This window comes from Lipotes vexillifer, unplaced genomic scaffold (assembly GCF_000442215.2).
Source record: "Lipotes vexillifer unplaced genomic scaffold, Lipotes_vexillifer_v1.1 scaffold810, whole genome shotgun sequence".
Lineage (NCBI taxonomy): Eukaryota > Metazoa > Chordata > Mammalia > Artiodactyla > Lipotidae > Lipotes > Lipotes vexillifer.
In genome coordinates this window covers 266238-290967 of record NW_006797357.1, presented here as the reverse complement: position 1 = coordinate 290967, position 24730 = coordinate 266238, and the positions used below count along the sequence as shown (strand labels likewise).

The window sequence follows — 24730 nt, the reverse complement described above, 5'->3', positions numbered from 1 at the left end:
ACTATTTTTTAAAGATCATGGCACAGAGTTTTATTTCAAATATTACAGGTATCCCCCCACTTTTGGAAAGTTCACATTATGCCACTTCACTTTCAGGAAAGACCTACATCAGTATACTACAAGCTTTTTTCATAAATTACATTAATGTCTGTTTTTGCTAACAGAAATAAATTTACGAAAAAAGCTTGTTAGTGTACTAACATAGGTCTTTGGTGAAAGTGAAGTGGCATAATGTGAACTTTCCAAAAGTGGGGGATACTCTTTGCTCTACACCACTCTGGCTTATGAAAGGTTTCATAGGAATGCTCTACTTTTGGATGGCGGGGGAAACCTGTATTTGTTACATATATATTCTACAAACATGTCACCACAAATCTTATCCCATAGCCTATATTTATTATTGGCCATCACAGCAAAGCTCAGGATCTTTTAATATCTATCTTATGTAGTCACTTATCTACTTATTTGCTCTCTCAGCAATCATTCAACCAATGAGGAATATGGTTGAATGATTTATTTATTTATATGATAAACAGCTTATTATTTATCATTCACTGTCTTGGTGCTTGGGTGTGGGTGTTACAAATACAATTACAATAAAATAAGGTAATTTCTATAATGATTCAAAATGTAGTAGATACAGGAAAGAATGTAGTTTAAGTCTGCTTTAGGAAGGCTACAGGAATAGCCAAAACAAGAAAAGGTATAGGGCCACGTACTGGGAGAAGACAAAAAGGTGGGGAAAATGACGAGAAGTTTAGGGTCAAAGAAAGAGATTATGAAAGCACATGCACAAGCAGTAATTAGAAGGCATGATCTACTGGACTTGATACTTGGTTTATGTAAGTGAAAAAGATATGAAGAAACTTACTACAATTGCACCTAAATTTCTGGCTTTGGCAAAGAGTTGTGGCATGGAACAAAGAAGGAAAAATGTATTTGAGAAGGGAAGAGAGGATGGCTGAAGTCATAGGCAGGGAATTTGAATAGGCAAATAAGAAAACAGTGCCAAGAACAGAGCTCTGGAGAATACAGAACATTTAAAAGAGACCAAGAAGAAAGTACCAGACAGGGAGGAGACTCAGGAGAGTGCTATTAGAAAAACAAACGAAGGGAAGAGACAGTTTCAAGGATGAACAGGCCAACAGGGTCATATGCTGGGAAGCGTAGGAAAAAAAAAGATGACTAAAAAGCATGCATTGGATAGGACAAGTAAGGGGTCTTCTGTGAGTGACACTAGAGAGGTTTCAGTGGAGTGGTGGGTTGGAAGCCTGGTTTGAGCAGGTTAAAGATTGAGCTGGAGGTATGGAAATGAGACTGCAAGGGTGGACTAGTCTTTACAGCAACCTGCCCGTAAGAGGAAGAACAAGTGAAGAAAGAGACCACATCCAAGTTTTGCCAGTGAAAAAGTGAACTGATTTAGAAAGATACACAATTCTTTTGGGATTTACAGAGTACAAGTGAAATCAGTCAGAGACAATTAAAGAAACAACAAAAAAGTAAGGAAAAAATTTTCTGTAAAGAAATAACCAAAACCAGATAAACAACAATATAAAAATCATAATTTATGAACACTTCATTTATATGAATACAAAGATGCACTTTAAACAAAATTTTAGCATATAAATTAAGCTCATTTTTAGTCTGATTAAATTTTAAAAAGAAAAAAGAGAAAACAAGAAAGATCAAACATCATTATTTCTTACCAAACTTTGGTGTAGTGAAAGTGAATTCTGGACCATCCTTTCCACCTTCGTCTGTATATGCTACCATTCGTACCATATACAAAGTGTCACTAGTCAAAGAGGACAGCGTATATTCTGTGTGAGAAGAATCCACGTTCACAGCTGGAAGAAATCAATAAGTGTGCTTTATTCAACTACTCTTGCTTGGTTTGGCCTATATTTGACATTGTGAGTGTCTTAAAACATATTTTACTAGAAAACAATGGTTCTTTAATAGGACCATGAAAGCAACCATAAAGCATATTCTCAGGTATCTCTTTTCTGAGGATAATATGCTATACTAAGATGTATAACACAAGAAGGTGAGACAAATTAGTATTTTAAAGCTTTAGTATTTAAAAAAGCTTAAGAAAAAACACCTGATTCTTTTTTTTTTTTTTTTTTTTTTTTTTTTTTCCTGGCGTTATGCGGGCCTCTCACTGTTGTGGCCTCTCCCATTTGCGGAGCACAGGCTCCGGACGCGCAGGCTCAGCGGCCATGGCTCACGGGCCCAGCCACTCCGCGGCATGTGGGATCTTCCCGAAACAGGGCACGAACCCGCGTCTCCTGCATCGGCAGGCGGACTCTCAAGCACTGCGCCACCAGGGAAGCCAAAACACCTGATTCTTAATAGCTGATATAGTTTTATTACCAGTTTCATTTCCAATGATGGTTCTATAAAATATAGTATAATTTCTGATAAATCCATTCTGAACATCAACAGGAAGTTGGTCCCACTCTAAGACAGCTTCATTTTTCCCCACTTTTTTTGTCCGGACAGTAGGTCCTTTGGAAGGTGCTGAAACAGAATAGGGTATTTACCAACTGAAAATCATTAGAATTTAGTAAATCATTAAGACTTCGTAAAATTTCATTATCATGAAATTATTTGAACATAATAAGACATATCCTTATTTAAAAGGGATAAAATGTCTTTGTTAGTTAAAAAATAACATTTTTCAAAGAAAGTAGGTCTGGACTTACGAGCTTGTTTAAGGTATGCCTTTATAGACGCGGGGAGTCCTGGTCCATCAGCATACACTGGAGTGACTGTTATCAAATAACATTTGCTCTCTGCAAGGTTTCCTAAAGTAAGAATAGTGGATTAAGCATTTTTTTTCCTATAGTGAAAAAAACCTAATTAATTCCATTACTTACTTTTACATTATAATTTCACGACCACTGAACTTTCTTTTATTTTCATTCATTTTAAAAAACTGAAATATAGTTGATGTACAACATATTTCAGGTATACTAAATAATGATTTGACATTTGCATACATCATTAAATTATTACCACTGAACTTTCCTTTTTTTAAAACTGCAACTTTTAAAGTTAAGCATTGCCTTTTGTGTACTGGATTCAAGCTTAACAGAATAAAACTGTTTGAAAATAAAAGGTTACTTTTACTGCCAATACAGTGAATAAAAAATATTTATACTGTCAATAAAAGTAATGATTGCATTTATATTCAGGATTTATAAAACAAATTATCCTGGGTCTTCCTTAGAGTTTGGCAATTTTTGTACATTTTACCTACTTCTCTGAGAACTGCCTAAGTGCAAGATGTCACTAATCAGAGCTAGGGAAAGCACTAATGGCTGTGGTTTGTCAGGTGACTGGGAAAAAAAGAATTAGTGTTATTTCTCCCAGAAAGTAACATAATTTTAAAAGAAAAAATTACCTTAAATGTTTCCTTTATTTATAATCTCTCCAGATTAACAAAGCAATCTATCTATCCCTTCAGCACGCAACAGCAAAAAGTTTCTTTTTGTTATACTGAAGTTTATACTTTCAACAAGAATTACATTTCCTTAAATATTATGCATGAAGTGACATACACTTTTTTGATTTCTTAAAGAGAGTAATTTTCTTGATGATTCAATATTATCAAGAAGATAGTATTTTTATATTCTGCTGTAATACAGTGATGTTTTATCAGGCCTACTGAGCTATGTGGGGATACCTGCAAAACCTGAAGGTCTCCAGAGCCTATGCTATGCTATAGTACAAGTTCCTGTTGTCCAGTTATTATCAATCTAGCTCCTCTTTAGCTCCACCTTGCTTTTATTTGGATAAGGTTGATAAACTGGACAACCAGGATTAGTAAAACTATATATTAAATGATAGGTTAATGAGGGCCAAACAGCCTATGTTATGAATAAAGCTCATTAACTTTATGGCTATATATAAAGATATATGGTATATCTTTGTTAACATGTTTTCTCTGATTAATCATATTATTTGTAGCTGTATTCTAATGGTTTTCCTTCTTTACACACATACAAACCGAATGCTTTGTTTTCTCTTTGAAGTTGTTGTATCACTTGATACGTAGTATCTTACAATGAGAGCAACCCATTTTGGAGCTCTATAATACATTACTTTCTGTCCTTCATTAGTACTTGCAGTTTAAAAGACAAGGAAATCTAAGTTCTAGTTCTGCCTCGCTTCTTCAACAGCTATGTAAGAAGTTAATAAGCCATCTAGATGCTCAGGGAAAATATTTTCTCATTAAAGGATGAGGGAATTTAATAAGGTACAGAGATACTATTAGCAACAGAGGTTGAATTATCTTGTATTTCTCTTACTTTAGTTTTGTGAACATTCCTTTGATGATCAAAACAACAGTGGAATATTACAAGAAGATAGTATTAACCCCACTTGGTCCATAAACAGACCCTGCAGTTTAGAGAGGTTAAGTGTGACTTGCTGAGAGTCACAAATCTAGTACACAAGACGTAACTAGCAACTATGATAAACTGGGTATCTTTTCAATGGACCACAAAGCAGAAAAGAATATGTAAAAGAAAAATCTGTCTGAAGAGCTAGAAAAAGGACAGCAACTTAAATGTTTGTAGCCAGGTATACCTCTTAAATAGGTGCGATGTACAGTACCGTCTTCTTGTTGCCAGTCTGGGATACACGGCGATTTATCTGATAACACACACCACTCAAGTATATATCTGTTTACAGATTCATTTGGAGCAGTCCATTCTACCCAAAGCACATTATCTTTGGGAAATGCTTTAAGATCCGTTATGGGGTGAGTAGCTTTAAAACAAAGTTTGAATACTGATATGATAAATGAACATTTAAAAATTTGATATTCCAATATTTTACATTCTTTTCCATAACCATGTGATCTTGCTATCATGTTTTTGTAGCGTATAATATTAACATGTATTTACATGAATAAAAGCACTTTATTATAATTTACATGTAAAGTAAATAGTCGATTTATTTTGGAACTTAAATTCTTCCTTTCCCAAAGTTCTTCAAGTGTTTTGTGTACATAAGTTGCAATGTTTTTCTTCTTTGAAAGCTACAGATAAAGCTATAGAAAAACAATATATTTAAGTCATATACATATAAAGTTCCTAAAACATTAAAAATGTATTTTAAAAAAGATAATCAGAAAATGCTTAAATGAATTAAGTAGCTTACTGCAAAGTTTAAGTGAGCCACAAAATGATGGACCAGGTTTGGCTGCTGACTGACTTCTAAAAATATGATCACTGTTGACACTGAAGAGACAGTCTTAGAATACTTACAATTTTTTACAGAAGCCCTGTCCATACCTAACTACCCTTTCCCATTCATAAGTCAGGCTCCATCTCAGGGACACAAACCTTGAAAGCCCCAGGCAGGGATAGTTAAAACAGATGCATCTGATTTGCCAACCAGATTTCTTGCTGTCAGAGTTGCTATGTAGCGATCATTTGTGAGGTTTACTGTCAGTTTTGTGTCGTTAACTGTGTAATTTTGTAAACGTGATTTCCATCTTGTGAGAGTCACTTCATAATCCAAGATTTTTCCATTGGCTTCAAAAGGAGGCAATGTCTGTAATAAAATAATTTATTTAAAAAATGTGTTTCATAAATCTTGAATAAAGTTAATCAGTTTTTCTTCATGTTCACAAATTCTGCTATTATGTCAAATCTCTAAATATTTAATTGGAAGGGACTGGCAACCTTACTTTGAACTCACTACTGAAGTAAAACTACTATACACTGAATGAAGACTGACTTCAAAAAGCATGACAGGGCTTCCCTGGTGGCACAGTGGTTGGGAGTCCGCCTGCCGATGCAGGGGACGCCAGTTCGTGCCCCGGTCCGGGAGGATCCCATGTGCCGCAGAGCGGCTGGGCCCGTGAGCCATGGCCGCGGAGCCTGTGCTCCGCAACGGGAGAGGCCACAACAGTGAGAGGCCCACATAACGTAAAAAAAAAAAAAAAAAAAAAAAAAAAAAAAAAGCATGACGTCAACGACAAGGGAAAGCACCATTCTGTTAGCCTTTCGTTCTCTACACAATTCTGCACTGTGGCTATGCTGGCCTAAATTATTTTATGTCTTGAGTATTTTTCTTTCTACCTTACTTTAGTATGATCCACTCATGAACATTTATGGAGTGCACAACAACTTTATTTCCTATTACCAGCATACACTTTGATTACCCAAAACATTGATTAATTATTTTCTATGAGGCACTGAGAAAAGTTTGGTAAAACCAAGGCCACTAGGACTTCCCTGGTGGTGCAGTGGTTAAGAATCTGCCTGCCAGTGCAGGGGACACGGGTTCGAGCCCTTGTCCGGGAAAGATCCCACATGTTGCGGAGCAACTAAGCCCATGCGCCACAACTACTGAAGCCCGCACATCTGGAGCCTGTGTCCTGCAACAAGAGAAGCCACCGCAATGAAAAGCCCACGCACCACAACAAAGAGTAGACCCCGCTCACCGCAACTAGAGAAAAGCCTGTGCACAGCAATGAAGACCCAATGCAGCCAAAAATAAATAAATAAATTTATAAAAAAAAAAGAAACCAAGGCCCCTCTTCTCACAGAACTTTCACAGAACTATGCTGAAATATATATGAGGTATCACCTGTAGTTTAGGAACCTGACTTTTTTTATAGTATATATAAAGCTTTGTGTTTCTATTTATTAAAAATAGTTATCAAATAGATATCAAAAATTAAGCTCCACTCATAACACCATATAAAATATATTTATATGAAATAAAAGAATATAAATAGGCAATTTTTTTTTACCTTCCATATGAGCTGTACAGATCTACAGCCATGAGTATGAGACGGCTGTATCTTATACCAGAAGCTTGGTGCCTTGGATGGTCCTAAAGAGATGACATAAACTTTTTATTATAACAGTAAAATAAAATCCTAGAAATTATTCTCTTACTTTGTTCTTAATATTCTTGCCCTCCAATCATATGGTGTCTCTAACTCTTTCTTTATACCAGCCTTTTCCCATCCCAGCATGATATGCCTGGGTCTTCCTTTAGTCAGGGTGATAGCTTGATGATTTAGATTACATTGAAACTCTTTTGTAATCTTAAAATTTTAAAGGTACAAATATATCCTAAGCAATAACCAAAGACTTATCACTATTTCTTATTGCTAAAAATCAAACTGAAAAATCATATTTAAATACATGCTTAAAACTCCTAAATGCACACATTTAAGAATAGAAGACAAATTAAAATAAATGGAGTTAAATGTAGTATAAGTTTACTACCTTATGTTGGGATGAGTCAATGTGATGGGATATTATAAAAATGAATTCACAGGATTGTTGTAATAATCACCAACCATGTGAAAAAGCACTTTACAAAACATCAAATGCTGATAATTAGGTTTTAAAAATTCAAAATTTTTATAAGTATAATTGCAAAATATGGTATTCAACAGAATAAAAAAGGATCTGAATAAAATCTAAGCCGTGATGTGCTGATCGTGAAGAGGTTAATTACAGGTGACAAAACAGAGGAAAGGCAGACCAGGAAGGCTGGGGAAAAAGCTGCTGGTACAGGGAGTTCAAATAGATATATACATGAGTACAGTGCAGAGCCCCAAAAGAATAAAGAACATGAAGTTATAAAGGAAATTTTATGGGCTGGAAATGGTTCCTAACATAAAGAGGACCTAGAAGCTTCTTTCACTAATTTGAAGAAAAGCATAATCCAATGGTTCATAACTTTTTGGACACCAGATATCTCTTTGATTTGACAAGGTTATGTACCATCGCTCCAGAAAACTCACACAAGTACTAACCACAATATCTTGTCAACATTTTGAAGTAGTTCAAGAACTCCCCCAAACTGACCCAAGTACTTTTTTTTTTTTTTTTTTTTTTTCTTGCGTTATGCGGGCCTCTCACTGTTGTGGCCTCTCCCATTTGCGGAGCACAGGCTCCGGACGCGCAGGCTCAGTGGCCATGGCTCACGGGCCCAGCCGCTCCGCGGCATGTGGGATCTTCCCGAAACGGGGCACGAACCCGCGTCTCCTGCATCGGCAGGCGGACTCTCAAGCACTGCGCCACCAGGGAAGCCCGACCCAAGTACTTTTAAAGGCCCCAAGAATATCCGCTTAAGAATACATGACTGGGGCTTCCCTGGTGGCGCAGTGGTTCACAATCTGCCTGCTAATGCAGGGGACACTGGTTTGAGCCCTGGTCTGGGAAGATCCCACATGCCGCAGAGCGGCTGGGCCTGTGAGCCACAATTACTGAGCCTGTGAGTCCGGAGCCTGTGCTCCGCAACAAAAGAGGCTGCGATATCCGAGAGGCCCCCGCTTGCCACAACTGGAGAAAGCCCTCACACAGAAACGAAGACCCAACACAGCCCAAAATAAATAAATAAATTAAAAAAAAAAAAAAAAAAAGAATTCCTGACCAAGACAAAGGGATCTGATCGAGGATTCCCAAACCAGCAATAGTAGGATTACTTTCATTCCTGGCATTTATCAAAATGAGAGAAAATTCTTGGTGGAGAAGGGGTACTTTACTTTTCTGCCTTTGACATTCTCAATTCATGTAACTCTCATGAAACCTCTGGAAGAGCTCCATGGAAGTGAAGGGATACAGGTGGTAGGGAAGGTTTGAAAGCCATGGCTGCTGCCACTGACACCTAAAGAGGGTGAACATGATTGGAAAATGTTCTGGAAAAAACCCCCCCAAAACAAAAAAAACCCTCTATGCCATAGGATTATTTCTTGATGGCTACAGAAGAAATTACTAACATTAGCTGCTTTGGGGAAGGAATTTTATTTTACATTGTGTATCTTTTTATGCCTTTTGGATTCTACAGTATATACACTGTATTATCATGAGAAAAAAAGGGAAAATGAAAATAAATCAACCAACCAAAATGCCAGGATGCTTCTCCAGGGGCTTATTAAGTACTGATAACAAAGAAAAAATGAATAAAAACTATAGTACAAATATCTTTTTGATAGTGAGGGTCTAAAACACATTTTGCTAGATGGTGATTTTAACGATTCAGGATGTGATTCTCTAGTTAGAGATATTTCTGGACTACTCTTCTTTAATAAAATGTTCTGGATTTACAAACCGTTAATGGTTTTCTCGTGGTATCTAAGACACTATTCCATAATTTTCTTTAATTAGGTGTCAAAAAGATTTGTACTATCAATAATGCATATTAGATTTTATACTTGATATCCTTTAAAAAGTGTAAAATATCAGTTTGAATAAAATGATCATAAAATAAGAAGCAATGAGATCTGTATTATTAAAACCAGACATAATTTATAGTCAGAATTCCAATGCTTTTTTCTTCATATACTTATTTACTTACTATCTTCATATGTGAACCCACTCGCTTCTTCACTCCATTCACTCCAAAATCCTTTACCATCTTCCTTCATACAACGAATCCTAAACACATATTCTGTAAAAGGTTTAAGGTCCTGGACAGTGAATGAAGATCGGGTAGATGCTGTATCTTCAGGAGGAATCTGAAATCAAAGCAAATTGACCAAATACCCCCAAAGGTATTTATTACAGGTCTTCTCAACTGCCTAAGATTTTAAAAGCTAATTAATGAAATAAGACTAATAACTAATGAAAGAAGACTAATTTGACTCAAGCTCTGGAGAGAAATAAATGCAAGTGAATAAGCAGTCAAAATCAGTAAAGTTAATAGGTTTGGGAAATACAGAAACATCTCTTACTAATCCTTTCATCCTTTCTTTTCTTTATTTCTTTCTTCTATGCTCTTATAACACTCAGGGTCTCGGCAGGAAAAAGATGGAAATTACAATTAGAATTTAATTCAAGGAGGGTTTACTATAGGAAGTATGGGCAGAGTATAGGGAAACCTTAGATAGTATAGGCAGTTCTCTGGGGCTTCTAGGTGCTACCACCTTCAGACCCAAAGGGATGAGGGGCGGTACCAGAACCTGGAAGAACAGGGTCACAAAGGGTTAACTTGAGAGAAGCAGTGACCTCAGGTTGAGACAGGAAAGCTCCAAGGAGGAAGCAGGGAAAATAAATATGCTGATCTCACTTCTCTCTCTCTTCTCTCTTGCCAAGACCCCTCCTCCCATTAGCTAGGAACTCACTAGGAAACTAGAGAGAACCAACAGATAAAATCCATACAGGTCAGCATCTCAAGACAAAGAGTAGGGTGGAGAAGGGTAGAGTGTAGATCTAGATAGGCAAAAGGAAGATATCCAGCCCAATTAAGAAAAACAAAAGCTATCTTTGTAGATAAACTTGGTTTTCAGGAAATAAAGACAAATAAGCAACAGGTTCTTTCTACCACTCTGAGATTTCAACACTGAATACCAAATAGGTGTCGAGTCTTTTTTGTACCAATGAATTAAGATTCTATGACATTAAAAAATATTTTGAAAAACTTCTGGTATGTATCCTCTCTGTACAATCCTCATGTACAACATGAAGCATTAATCCATTTCGGTTTGTTGCTTTTTCTGATTGTATTTTGAGCCCTTTAGATAAGTGGAATGGAGGACAGCAGTAGGAAGGTCATAGGCTCAATTCCCTTCTAAGCTCATTATTGCAACCAGAGAAACAAAGCAAAAGCATTTTGTTAGTGATAAATGGAGTTACAACAAAGAATAGTATGGGGAGCTCAAGGCTATGATGATAGCCTTTTGAAAAGCTCCAAGTACTTCTTTTGCTGATAGCATCATCTTTGGGTACACTGTCCTTTTCCTTTGCGGTCTTACAATCCCTTCCTCATGGGTTGGCAAACTTTCTATAAAGGGCTAGATTGTAAACATTTTAGGCTGTGGGCCAGGATGGTCTCTGTTGCAACTACTCAACTCTTTCTATGTAGCACAAAAACTGTCAGAGACAATATGTAAACAAATGTGTGTGGCTGTGTTCCAAGAAAACTTTATTTACAAAAACAGATGACAGGCTGAATTTGGCCTGCAGATGTCGTTTGCTAACTCCTGCTCTACCTTATTTGCATAATCTCTTCATTTTTACTCCTCTACTTAATCTACTTCCTGTTATTTGTGGTCCTTTCACCTCTTGTCAAAAATGCTATTCCCTATCATCCTGCATCACTTCCATATTTCACTTAAAAGCTACTGTATTGAGTAAAACTGTATTTTCTATCTGGATGTCTTCCTGTTGGTCCTTGCTTGAGATACAGATCTAGAAGAGGTGTCAAGCAAAATACTTCACATAACCAGAAACTTAAGACATTCAGAAAATGATTGGGATTTTTTAGGTTAGTGGGTTGCAGGAAAGACTATCTGAATAAACAGTAACTTTCAATTTACCTGGTTCCAAGTTGAGGCATCTCTGGTCCTATATTGAATGTTATATTTCAGTCTTATAAAACTCTTAATACTTGAGTTGATCCATGTCAATTTTAAAATACTAGACAGTTCCTCTGAGTTGCTGACTGATAAATTATGTGGTGGATTGGGCTTCACTGAAGAATTAAAATAGATCCAATAGATTATAACTTCTTATACAAAGTCAAATATACTCTTTAGATTTTATTTCACAGTATTCTTTTATTCTCACCAAATGAAATAATTTCTCTAAAAGCAATGCTATGCCACACTATTATAATGGAAAGGAAAGGCTCCTAAAGAAACTCTAGTTTTTTTCCTCGTCAGTTTATTACGTGTGTTAATCTTTTCAAGTTCAGATATTAAAAGACAGTTAAGTATTTATGATATATGAAATTTAAAAAAAGAATAAAAATGGAACATGTATATTATGATTACAATGCCATAAAATGTTTGATATTTGGACAAATACCAGAAGATAATAGTCAAAGTGAAAACAGCTGTGAGTGTGGTTGGATTATGGATATTTTTCTTTTTCCAAATTATTTTTAATGCTGTTGATAAAGTGAATTTGTAAAAGTCACTAAGATAATAAAATAAATGCTTGTTTCTACATTAATTAAACTTAAAACTAATTTATAAACCACTGTATATTCTAATAAATTCTCAAATATAGGTTTATAACTACCTTTATCTACAGGATCAAAATTGATATGATCTGAGGTAACCTTCCCAAGAGCGTTCTCTGCTTCTACCCAGACTTCAATGTTGACAAAATACACAGGAGAATAATCAACAGTACATGAGGTGCGGGTGTCACGTTTTGCTTTACAATCATCAAACTTCTCTGTTGCCCTAAAAACAAAAGTGGTAGAATCAGTCATTAAAAATAGACTTGAAAAAATGAGAGTGAAAAAGGTTACTTGAAAAGAGTCTGATGAGACCCAGATTATTATAGCTTAGAATAAAAAAGTTAATTCCAGTAAGTTTAGAATAAACTGTTGAACACTAAAAATTTGTTAAAAGTTCACCTGTTTTTCTTTAAAACTGAGTTTGATTTATATCTTAAAACACAAAATTATTTTCAAAATTTTACTCCAAGAATATCACATTTAGAACGTTATGCTCTATCCCCACTGACCTTTCTCTAAAAATTATTCATTTCCTGTGATATTAGTACTGTTTCTTTCCTTTCCTGAAACAAAATCTTTACTGTACCAGCAATGTCTTTCTTTAAGCACAGTATGCTTTTTCAAAGCACAGTATGCTAGGAGGTGATAAGGTAGGGATAAGAATTTCTATCACCCCAGAAAATTCCTTCAATCCCTTTCCAGTCAAACCCTGGCAACCACTTTCTGATTTCTATCACCATAGAAAATTTCAAGTGATGTGACTATATTTACTCACTTATGTTTAAATTATGTATCAATTAAGAATATTTATATATATACTTGCTATTTTTTAAAACAGAAGGATAAATCAAAACTAAACCAAAACAGGCAACTTCTAGAGCAGTGGTCCCCAACCTTTTTGGCACCAGGGAGCAGTTTCGTGGAAGACAGTTTTTCCACAAACCGGGGGTGGGGGAGGGGGTGGTTTCAGGATGACTCAAGCACATTACATTTATTGTGCACTTTATTTCTATTATTATTACAATAATATATAATGAAATAATTATACAACTGGAGCCCTGAGCTTGCTTTCACTTGCCACTCACTGATAGGGTTTTGATGTGAGTCTGCAAGCAGTTGATTTATTATGGTCTCTGTGCAGTCAAACCTCTCTGCTAATGATAATCTGTGTTTGCAGCCGCTCCCCAGCGCTAGCATCATTGCCTCAGCTCCACCTCAGATCATCAGGCGTTAGACTCTCATAAGGAGCTCGCAACCTAGATCCCTCACATGTGCAGTTCACAGTAGGATTTGCGCTCCTATGAGAATCTAATTCTGTCGCTCATCTGACAGGAGGCGGAGCTCAGGCAGTAATGCAAGGGGAGGGGAGCAGCTGTAAATACACATGAAACTTCGCCCGCCTGCCTGCTGCTCACCTCCTGCTGTGCAGCTTGGCTCCTAACAGGCCACAGACCTGGTCCGTGGCCTGGGGATTGGGGACCCCTTCTCTAGAGGGAGGGAGGAAATAAGGTAAAGGACACAGGGAACAGACACCTCTGTGAACATATCTTGTCTTAGAAATTTGTGTGGGTTAATTTATTATTTTACACAATGAAGAAAATTCTTAAAAACGGAAAGCAAAATGAAACATATGAATTCTTGTATTGAGTTGGTGGTGTAACACACAGAAAGGAACTATTTCAAGTAACTCTAAAAGAGTAACTTAATTATGTCCTTAGTGAGAGAAAACAATCTTAAAATTCGTTTTAGTAATCACATTGTTGGTGCTAATACTGGAATTGTTACTCTGTAGCTGTTTTGTTTACTGTGGAATAAAGCAAGTGAGTAATTATGTTGGTGTTGCTGGGAACTAAGGTTTTCAGCATAGAAGAAAGGCGATTATAGATGTTAGATAGATGAATTAAGTAAAAACCTAGAGTCTGGATTTTAAATTGGAAATACCAGTATGAGTTCATGATGTATTTTATCCTAAAAACATTCTTAGCTCTTTCCACTGAAAAAGCCTAGAAACAACAACCCAGTAGCAATGAGATTCCCAACACCCAGACTGTAGTCTCTAAATAGTACTTCACACTAACTGGAACCATGACTACTTAGGAAATGGTTGATATTAAGATGAACCTGGAACATCATGTCACTTCAGAAATCAGGAAGCTACCAAAGACTAATGAAGCTGTGTCAAAAGGATGTGCCAATTTGAAAAGTTCCCACTAACCAAACATGGGGCGATTTAAGTTTAAGAAGAATAATAACTGTAGTGGATTAAAACACATCAAATATGTTTAAATATGAATCCATAATGAGGAGAAAACCCTCTTACATCTACCTTTGGAGGATGGTAGGGAACCAACTTATAAAACTAGTTAATAAAGGGAAAATATTAACACCATTTTGCTTCTCTTATATGAACTGTATGTCAGGGTAACCAATAGTTGATGGAGAAAAACTTTCTTTAAGTATTTTCGGGTGAAAAAAAAAAAGAAGAAAAGGATAAAATACCATTATTTTGTACCTCATATATAAATAATGATCACTGATGAATGCTCAAACCTTTAAGTGAAAAACTAATGTGAAACAACATGGTTAAATTCCAAAACCATTCTGCTGAGTCATTAATCCTTTCACAAAAAGAGCACATACTTTATGATTCCATTTATATGACATTCTGGAACAGGCACAAGTCTATAGGGAAGAAATGAGACAAGTAGTCGCCTTGTGGAATGTGGTGAAATAGGGTGGTGGTTGGGATTGACCGGGAAGGGGCATGAGGGTGTAATAGTACAGTAGTGTTCTATATCTTGACAGGGGTTTAAGTTACACAGATGTATATGCACTAGTCAAAACTCACTGAACAATACACTTAAGATATGTAAGTATATCTTGAGAGAAAAATAAAATTTCTTCTTTTCTTTTGTCTTTTTTGGCCACACCATGCAGCTTGCAGGATCTTAGTTCCCCAACCAGGAATCAAACCTGCGCCCCCTGCAGTGGAAGCGGGAGTCTAACCACTGGACTGCCAGCAAAGTCCCAAGAGATACTGATACATAAATTTTACCTAAAAACAAAAACGTTCCTGTTTTTGTAAACATCTAGTTAATTAATCTAATTAATGCTGTAAATGCTGAAGTGATTAAGGGTGAAGTATATAAATGTCTGTAACTCACTTTGAAATGCATTAAAAAAAGAGATTGGTTGGGCTTCCCTGGTGGCGCAGTGGTTGAGAGTCCGCCTGCCGATGCAGGGGACGTGGGTTCGTGCCCTGGTCCGGGAAGATCCCACATGCCGCGGAGCGGCTGGGCCCGTGAGCCATGGCCGTTGAGCCTGCACGTCCGGAGCCTGTGCTCCACAACGGGAGAGGCCACAACAGTGAGAGGCCCACGTACCGCAAAAAAAAAAAAAAAAAGAGATTGGTAGATGGAGACAAAGATGCACAGATAAACAGGTATGTGATAAAGCAAATATAGTAAAATGTTAATTGTAGAATCTAGGTAATGAGTATGTATAAACGTTCACTGTAAAATTCTTTCAACTTTTATGTTTGAAAAAAAACTAATGGGGAATTTTATAATACCCGAAACCACTGTTCAAACTTAGCATAAGAAAAACAATCAAACATTATGTGGTTGTTCCTAATGGAAGTACACATCACTCCTATGAATTATTTTTGAAAAAAAAAAGAAAAAGAAAATCTGATTAAGATTCTAGATCTAATGGCAAGTTTTAGGAAATAAAGGGACAGAGGAATGTATTAAATAATGTGTAACCATTATTTTAATAACTGAATTGCAAAGAGAAAGAAGAGAGAGAGAGGTGGAAACTACGGTTAAGAGAGAAAAGATATATGAATTGGCAATATATGGTGATTATTTACATCTTGAACAAATGTAAAAATACATACATATATCTATGAGACAACCGGGAAAATCTGAACACTGATTAAAAATGTGACAATATGAAAGTATTTTCAATTTCATTTGGGTATGTTGTTATGTTTTTTAAAAAAATGTCCTTATCTTTTAGATAGATGTACTAAAATATTTATGGATATGACGATATGATGTCTAGATTTTCTTTAAAACAATCTGGGGTGGGGTATATATAAAATAAGACTGGTCATGAGCTGATCATTATTGAAGGTGGATAATGAGCACATGAGGATTTCTTACACAATTCTTTCTACTTTGTTTCATATGTTCTAAAATAAAAAGTTAAATAAAATGTTTAAAACTTTGCATTTAGTATTACTACTTGACAAAATAAAAATTCTAGCACCAAAGGCTAACTTAATAAATTCAATGCATAACAAATTTAAAATAACTTGCCATTCAGATTTTAAAGTGTAGTTTGTTTCCAGGTGCGTTTCCCTTCCAGGATCCCACTGACACATCATTTTCTTTCCTTCGTTCACAATGCAACTCAAATTTTTAGGTTTTTCTGGAGGCACTAAAAGGGAGAAATTAGCAATTTTCAAAAAGCTTTATATTCACAAATAACATGCAATTTATATACTACTCTAGACATTTAAAACAACCTAAATTAGATAGAATAAAACAAACCCAAGAAAAAAGGACATAATGAAAGACTGGTGACTAAAAAATTAATTTCTTTTCTGTTTAAATTCAAATCTTTTAGATAGTAACATACATTTTCTATCATAATTATCATTAATAGGTATGTTTCAAATTAATTTTCTACACAAAATCAACTTTCATTTATAGCTGGATAGCATTATCAACTGACTTCTCCATTAAATGTATTTTAAAATAATATTTGAATGTTAGGAAGAGGCAATTAAATAGAAGCAAAAATGATTCATTTATAGTTTTCTCCCTATTGCCTTCCCAAACTCTGCTGGAGGAAAAGCAAATGCCAAAATTATAGTTTTTGGTGATCCATAAATTTGGTAATCCATTCTTGTATCATACTAAGTTTACTTATTTGCCTCAACATGGAAGAAGGACTCTCTCCAGTATTTATTCACCTTCTTCAGGTAGTTGCTCTACACTGCATTTTCTCAGCAACTAAGGGAAACTGAAACTTACTATGAATACAGTCACAGATTTCAATTCAACATTTTTTGGGGGTGTCTAATGTCAAAATAATTTTCCAGAAAACTGACAGATACTTGGCTTTCAGGAAAAATATAAAACTTGTGTTACTCTTAGGTTTTTTGTATATTTGTAATGCAAATGCAGTTCTACTTCTAAGCTCATTAAAAAAAAAATGTCCGAAACTCACTGAGCTGACAGTTTCTGCATTTCATAAAGACCAAAAGACAACAGACATTAAAGTTGTAATTCAACAGTCATGACAAAGTCTGAAATAAGAAAAAAGTAAAACACTTACGGCCTGAAATTATTCTGATTCCATAAACATTCTGATCAATCTGTCCAAATGTACGAATGTTGCAAGTGAGTTGAATATTTAATAAAGATATATCTGTAAATGTAACACTAGATGCTGTTCTGTTTATGACAGTATATTGTTCAAGTGGAACAATAACATGGTTTGTTTTCCAGAAAATGTAGTTAGCATTCACATGAAAATAATCCATACATTTTTCCTTTAGCACACAAACTGCTGTGAAATTAGAACCAAGTTGTACAACTGAAGATTCAGGGTAGATATGACCACATGGATCTAGAAGTTCTCCTGGAAAGGAACAATAACAGAAAATATAAAAATGGACTGAATTTTTCTGGTACAAAATGATATTCTGTATCAATGCAGTTCCTCAATCTTCATTAAAATATCTCTAAAGACACACAAAAAGAAGAAACACTGTGAAATTTAATATGATCAGAATTTAATGTCTAAATTTGTAAAGAAATATACAAATTATATGGCAGATGGAGCTGGATTTTAAAAAAAAAAACCTATGCAAGCTTCAGCCCTTTTTATAATATTTTAACTTTGTTTAGGAAACAGTTTGCCTGCAGCATGATTCATATTTGCTCTGCCCCCAATCCTGTTCCTCGATTCAGAGCCAGCGTCTAAATTAGACTCTCCAGAAGACAGGCAGTGGTCTCTGCTCTTCGCCAGTCCTGAATTCCTTTGGAGGTGCGAATGGGGGCATGGAAGGATAGTCTACATTGTTCATATGTCAAAATCAGACAAAAAGGAAAGAGCAAGGGAGCAGTAAAAAACAGAGAGACTAGAATAAGATGGCCAAATACACTGGTTTTCACAATAAGTATATGGGATAAAATCTCATATTAAAAAACAAAAAATCAAATTGTATAAAAAAATAAAATACAACCATATGCTTCACCTATCACCTACTCCATGTTGATGACATCTAAACCCCTGTCTCTGGCTCTAACTTCCTAAGTTTTCAATGGCTTATAAGACATCCACCTGAGATATTCTGTAAGTACTTTAAAACCAACATGTCTAAAGCTATATGCATCACAGTCCCTTCCAAATTTATTCTTTCTTATTCTTATTTCTCTACCTCTGCTAACAACACCACTCTCATCCAGCCATCTAGGTCGGATAACCTTGTAGTCCCCTCTCTCTAATTAGCCTCCTCCCCTGAGTCTTCTGTATTCTTAGTATGTATATCAACCTCTTCTCTTCAACCCTATTTTGGCTGCTGGTGCTTAGGCCATCATATTATACCACAGTCTGACCTCCTTCTAGTTTATCTTACATACAGCTGCCAGAGTTACTGTTCAAAAATGAATATGCCATTTCCCTATTTTAAATTATTTAATGGCTACCTATTACGATCAAAATAAAATTCTCAAATATTTGGCATGATTCTATTCTCTTTCTCTATTCTCACTGTCTAGAAACTTAAGGCAGCTTTCTCTGGTGAATCCCATTTACCAATGGGATTTGAAGTTCTATCTGAGCTTCAATTTCTTCACTTGGAAAATGAAGTTAATAATGGCTATCTTTTTATTATTATTTATTTTTATTTATTTATTTTTAACATCTTTGTTGGAGTATAATTGCTTTACAATGGTGTGTTAGTTTCTGCTTTATAACAAAGTGAATCAGTTATACATACACATACGTTTTCATATCTCTTCCCTCTTGCGTCTCCCTCCCCCCCACCCTCCCTAATAATGGCTATCTTGAAAAGATTTTTGAGATTAGAAATTAGTTATGTAAAGAACCTACTACAATGCCTGGTATTCAACAGGCCTCCAATAAATGGTAGCCTATCATCATTACTACTACTCTCCAGAGACAAGTAATCTAGTCACATTGATGGGGTCTGGAAGGGTCTCTTAGAGGTGACTGGTTCTAGCAGTTAAGGTAGAAGACATACAGAATCAGAGAATTACAAAACTGAGAAAAACCTTGGAGATCATTTACTTCAACCCTTTATTTTATAAAGAACACTGAGATACTTTTACCGAGTCAACCTCAAGTATCAGGCATATTCTTCCAATTCCCAACTTGGTCCCAAGTTAGACTGCACAAAGGATAAAACTACTTTAAAAAGCTAAACAATTATCTTCTTATTCCATATCTCTCATAAAACCCATAAGGCCCAGAGTCAGAATGTTTATTTCTTTGTTTCAAACCCTATGATGTGGCCTATTAACATGACCTTGCCATTATTTATACATGTCTATGGCAAGTCCCAGTGCACAAACTACTCTAAATTTCTATCTGTGGCATACTAATAAGTTACCTTGTGATACTGAGCCAGTCCTTAAAACTCCCTTGACCTTACTTTATTCCTTGGTAAAATCATTCCTGTTTTAATTTCTCTATAATATTTAGAGGGAACAGTACCTATGAAATATACTTCAGAGTACTAAAGAACGTTAAGACATAACCAGAGACTAAATAACAATTTTTAATCACATAGAATAAGAGAAATACTAGAAATGGGCAAATGTTCCAGTTTTCAAAGTGAAACACAGGCTCACTAAAACCACCCCATACCAAACTAAACCCATTTCTATAGGACTACTAGGCTACTTGAGATCAAATTTTAAAAAGAGAGTATTTTAATTTAAATAAAGGTATTTAATAAAGTTAGTTGGGATATTCACGTAGACAAGATGAAGAACTGTGGATTAGAATATACTATAACAGATATTAGGGGCTTTCCTGGTGGCGCAGTGGTTAAGAATCTGCCTGCCACTGCAAGGGACACGGGTTTGAGCCCTAGTCCAGGAAGATCCCACATGTTGTGGAGCAACTAAGCCCGTGTGCCACAACTACTGAGCCTGCACTCTAGAGCCCATGCGCCACAACTACTGAAGCCCGTGCACCTTAGAGCCCGTGCTCCACAACAAGAGAAGGCACCACAATGAGAAGCCCATGCACTGCAATGAAGAGTAGTCCCCACTCGCTGCAACTAGAGAAAGCCCACGTGCAGCAATGAAGACCCAATGAGGTCAAAAATAAATAAAATAAATAAATTTATTAAAAAAACAAAAACAAAACAGATATTGGAATGAACATTATGAAACTGCTGATATTTAGCTATTCTTGATCTACAAAAATTTCATAGCTTCAAACTAATAGATTTTTAATTGGTTAATTACTCATACATAAAAAAATCACTGACTAAAAATGTCAATGAGAGGGAGACTTAAGTAGTATGCTGAAGTGCCTGACCTCAGTCCTTGGGGCAGACTATATTTTCCAACGAAGGTCATACCTATATATGTATCCCATTGAACATGCTCAGCTTACAAAGTGACTGATATTCCTTCTACAAAGAAATGGGGTCTGTATTCCCCTCCTGTCCTCAGATCTGTAAGGGTGTTTATGCCTGCTCCAGCCAACAGAGTGTGCTAAGTGACTTCCAAGGCTAGATCATCAAAAAAATACAACTTCTGACTAGCTCTCTCTCTTGGGACATTTGCCCTTGGAACCCAGCCACATGCAAGGAAGCCAAGGGCACGTGGAGACCACGTGTGGTGTCCTGGCCAAGCGCCCCAGCAAAGCCCTCAGTCTACAGCCAGCATCAATATCAGACATATAAGTAAATGAGCCTTCAGATGATTCCAGCCCCCAATCTTTGAATATTTTAGCTGAGGCCCCAGATATCAGAGCAAAGAAGAATCAGTCTCACTGTGCCTGTCTGTATTCCTGACCCACATAAACCATGAGAAATAATAAGTAATGTCATTTTAAGGCATGAAGTTTTAGAGTAATCTGTGTGGCAGTAATAGATAATGTAGTCCTGTTATTTTCAACATTTTTATCAACAACTTGGGGGAAAACAGAGAGAGAGACACACACACACATTTATCAAATCAGCAAAGGACAAGACTATAATGGATTGCCAACAATTTGGATGATAACATTAGGATTCAAAATTATGTTGAAAGATTAGACTGATAGGCTAATGGATTTTGCAAGAGAGAAAATTATCTCCTATTTAGGTTGATAAGAAATATATGAGGGAGAAATGGCTTAAAAGGTAATAACTTATGTGAAAATGATCTGAGAGGGCTTCCCTGATGGTGCAGTGGTTAAGAATCTGCCTGCCAATGCAGGGGACACGGGTTCGAGCCCTGGTCCGGGAAGATCCCACATGCTGTGGAGCAACTAAGCCCGTGCGCCACAACTACTGAGCCTGTGCTCTAGAGCCTGCGAGCCACAATTACTGAGCCTGTGTGCCTAGAGCCCGTGCTCCGCAACAAGAGAAGCCACTGCAATGAGAAGCCCACGCACCGCAACGAAGAGTAGCCCCTGCTTGCTGCAACTAGAGAAAGCCCGCGTGCAGCAACAAACTCCCATCGCAGCCAAAAATAAATCAAATTCGAAAAAAAAGATGTGAGAATCTTCACTGACTGGTAGGTAGCTTAACATGAAACTATGGTGTATCTTAGTGGGCAAAAAACTATGTTGCTTTAATAAAAATGATGTTCAGATCAAAGTAAGTAATAAAATCACTATATTCAGACCATGTTTAATTCTGATACATTTATTTTTTTCTTAAGTGCATTTTATTCAATAATAATAATAAATAATAAATATATAAAATAATAAAATAATAAAAAATATATTATTACTATCCTTTTTATCATTCTTACTGTGGGCCAGGCACTGCCCAAATGCCTTCTGTGTATTAACTCATTTAATTCTCACAATAACCCTAGGAGTTAGGGACCGTTATTATCCCCATCTTACAGATCAGGAAACTGAGACATAGATTAAGTGACTGGCTAAAGTTTCATAGTTGGTAAGTAGGAGAGGTGGGATGGTATTATATTTTAAATGTGATATGGGAAACTAAGAGAAGAGTCAGGAGGGTAATCAGCACATATAGATTGGAGGCCAAGTCCTATAAAAGAATAATTAGGTAAATTTAGTTTAGGGAAGAGAGGGGTTATAGACACAGGAAAGCAGTCCTTCAATACTTGAAGAGTTGAACATGGGAAAGGAAAGTGGGCCTACTATAGAAGGATTTCTAGGATTAATGAGAAAAAGTTACAAGGAAGAAAATTTGAGTTCAGGACTAAGGAAAGACTTAAATAAGGAAAAATTTCAACATAAGGTTTGTATCATCTCAACTGTTTAAAAAGAGGCTGCATTCTTGAGCTTGAAGAGGGTTTGACTTAGAGCAGTGCTTCTCAATCTATCTGTGGTGAAGGATCAGTTTAGGTTTTCTTCTCCCAATCTTTCCACAAACTTATACTTCTGTTTTATATTAATGTTCAATGGGACAAGTCCACTGATCACATGCTTGGATGTCACGGCTATGTCAAATTGTTAAGAGTTTCTAAACATTTACTCTTTTTTTTTTTTTTTTGGTACACGGGCCTCTCACTGTTGTGGCCTCTCCCGTTGCAGAGCACAGGCTCCGGACGCGCAGGCTCAGCGGCCATGGCTCACGGGCCCAGCCGCTCCGCGGCATGTGGGATCTTCCCGGACCGGGGCACGAACCCGTGTCCCCTGCATCAGCAGGTGGACTCTCAACCACTGCGCCACCGGGGAAGCCCTAAACATTTACTCTTAATTCCTGTACTCATCTCATTGTGGACCAAAAACAACCAGTTCTCAGACAGGCTGTGGTCTAGTATGAGCAGTATTGCTCTAGGTGACCTCTTTTTTCTGTTATCACAATCACACTACTGCTCAGTGACACCTCTGGAGTGAAGGTTAAGGAGTGACATGCTAAAAGTTAACAAATTTCCTATTTCTTTATTTATAAAAACAAACAAAATAAACCCTTTTTTCCTTCTCTATGTTAAAGTTACTGTTAGTATAGCTAAACAGGATTTAAGATTACTGAGTAATTGAGTATGTCAACTCAAATTATACAAATTATAATTTATCAAGAGTATTTTTTACTTCTTAAATTCATTTTTAAGACATCATTCTCCCAGTAATGATTCTAGAATAAATATATAAGCATAATTAATTATTCAACATAAGCTTAATTATGTAATTATACAAAAATACACAAACCTAATTTGTGGGGTTGGGAGATAGGATATTTCATGAACCTTACCTACAGATTCAGTGGTGAAGAAAATAAACAAGGCTTGCACTATCCAAGTTTGCAATGTCAACATCTTGCATAGATATTTCTGTAAAAGATACATGTAATATTATTTTAAATATTTTTACTCTTACTACACATAATAAATTCAGACACAATTTTTAAACCTCTTTTGTTTCCACTGTATAGCTGTTTTCTAAAAGGTGGTAAAATTCTTATGAGAACGCAGAAAACAAGTTGAAGTCTTCAGAATATTTTTCTTTATTCCCACTAAAGTTATGGCTACATAAAATATTACTGGGAAACAATTTATACTTTAAGGTTAATTAAAAGAGCAGTTCTGTTTCCATATTACGAAGTCTTGCACTATTAGTAAATACTCTGTGAGACTGAGAGCTTCAGAGAGACAAAATTCTACATGGCAAAACCCAGCATTAGCAACTTCAAAAGATAATCGACAAAAATGGGGGAGAGAGTTTGTAATTCATAGCCTGACCAAAAATATCTCCTGACATATGAAGAATGCCTACAAATCACTAAAAATATTCCAATACCTCATCTTGCCTTTTTAGAAGAAAACAGGCAGTTTACAGAGAAGGAAATACAAGTAACTCAAACATATGAAATGATACTTTCAACCTCACTCATAGTGAGATACAAATTAAAACAACCCAGATAGGAATGCAAGATGATTCAGACACTTTGGAAAACAATTTGGCAGTTCTTTACCAAGTTAAAAGCACATGATAAGCCTCAGCATTGACAGTGACAATTATATGAAGTTCAAAAACAGGCTAACTTAATCTATGGGGATAGGTCAGAATAGTGGTTCTCTTTTGGAGGGAAGGTGGTGGGAGGACAGAAGGGAGCATTCTGGGATACTGAACATGAGCTGTACACTTACGATTTGTGAACTTTATTGTATATAAGTCGTAGTTAGTAAAAATAATAAAACAAACGAAACTATTGCAATATCATTCTCACCTTGAATACTGGCAAAAATATAAAAACTAAAAAGTTACCAACAGTGTTATAAGAATATGACATAAAGGCATTCTTTATAAACTGGCATAACCTTCCCATCAAATTGTACACCTAAAACTATGATTTTTATTGTTTGTAAGTGAGACCTCAATTAAAAATAAAAACCCTGGGCTTCCCTGGTGGCGCAGTGCTTGAGAGTCCGCCTGCCGATGCAGGAGACGCGGGTTCGTGCCCCGTTTCGGGAAGATCCCACATGCCGCGGAGCGGCTGGGCCCGTGAGCCATGGCCACTGAGCCTGCGCGTCCGGAGCCTGTGCTCCGCAAATGGGAGAGGCCACAACAGTGAGAGGCCCGCATAACGCAAGAAAAAATA

The 24730-nt window shown here is 36.3% G+C and overlaps 1 protein-coding gene across 2 annotated transcripts in view; it reads right to left on the bottom strand.

Annotated features, from left to right (window-relative positions):
• Nucleotides 1-23456, bottom strand: part of IL6ST (interleukin 6 cytokine family signal transducer) — a 31762-nt gene extending 8306 nt beyond the window's left edge. Inside the window, exons 1-12 of one of the 2 annotated variants that reach the window (XM_007469267.1) lie at nt 23384-23456; nt 17296-17601; nt 16272-16392; nt 12006-12172; nt 11300-11454; nt 9340-9499; nt 6776-6858; nt 5358-5568; nt 4597-4779; nt 2709-2810; nt 2377-2523; nt 1707-1847 (exon numbers count right to left, since the gene is read on the bottom strand). In XM_007469267.1, coding sequence (XP_007469329.1) covers nt 1707-1847; nt 2377-2523; nt 2709-2810; nt 4597-4779; nt 5358-5568; nt 6776-6858; nt 9340-9499; nt 11300-11454; nt 12006-12172; nt 16272-16392; nt 17296-17601; nt 23384-23447 — 1840 coding nt within the window. In that variant the 5' untranslated portion in view covers nt 23448-23456. The remainder of the gene's footprint in view (nt 1-1706; nt 1848-2376; nt 2524-2708; nt 2811-4596; nt 4780-5357; nt 5569-6775; nt 6859-9339; nt 9500-11299; nt 11455-12005; nt 12173-16271; nt 16393-17295; nt 17602-23383) is intronic. The other variant, XM_007469268.1, reaches the window with a different exon arrangement.
• Nucleotides 23457-24730: the final 1274 nt, after the last annotated feature.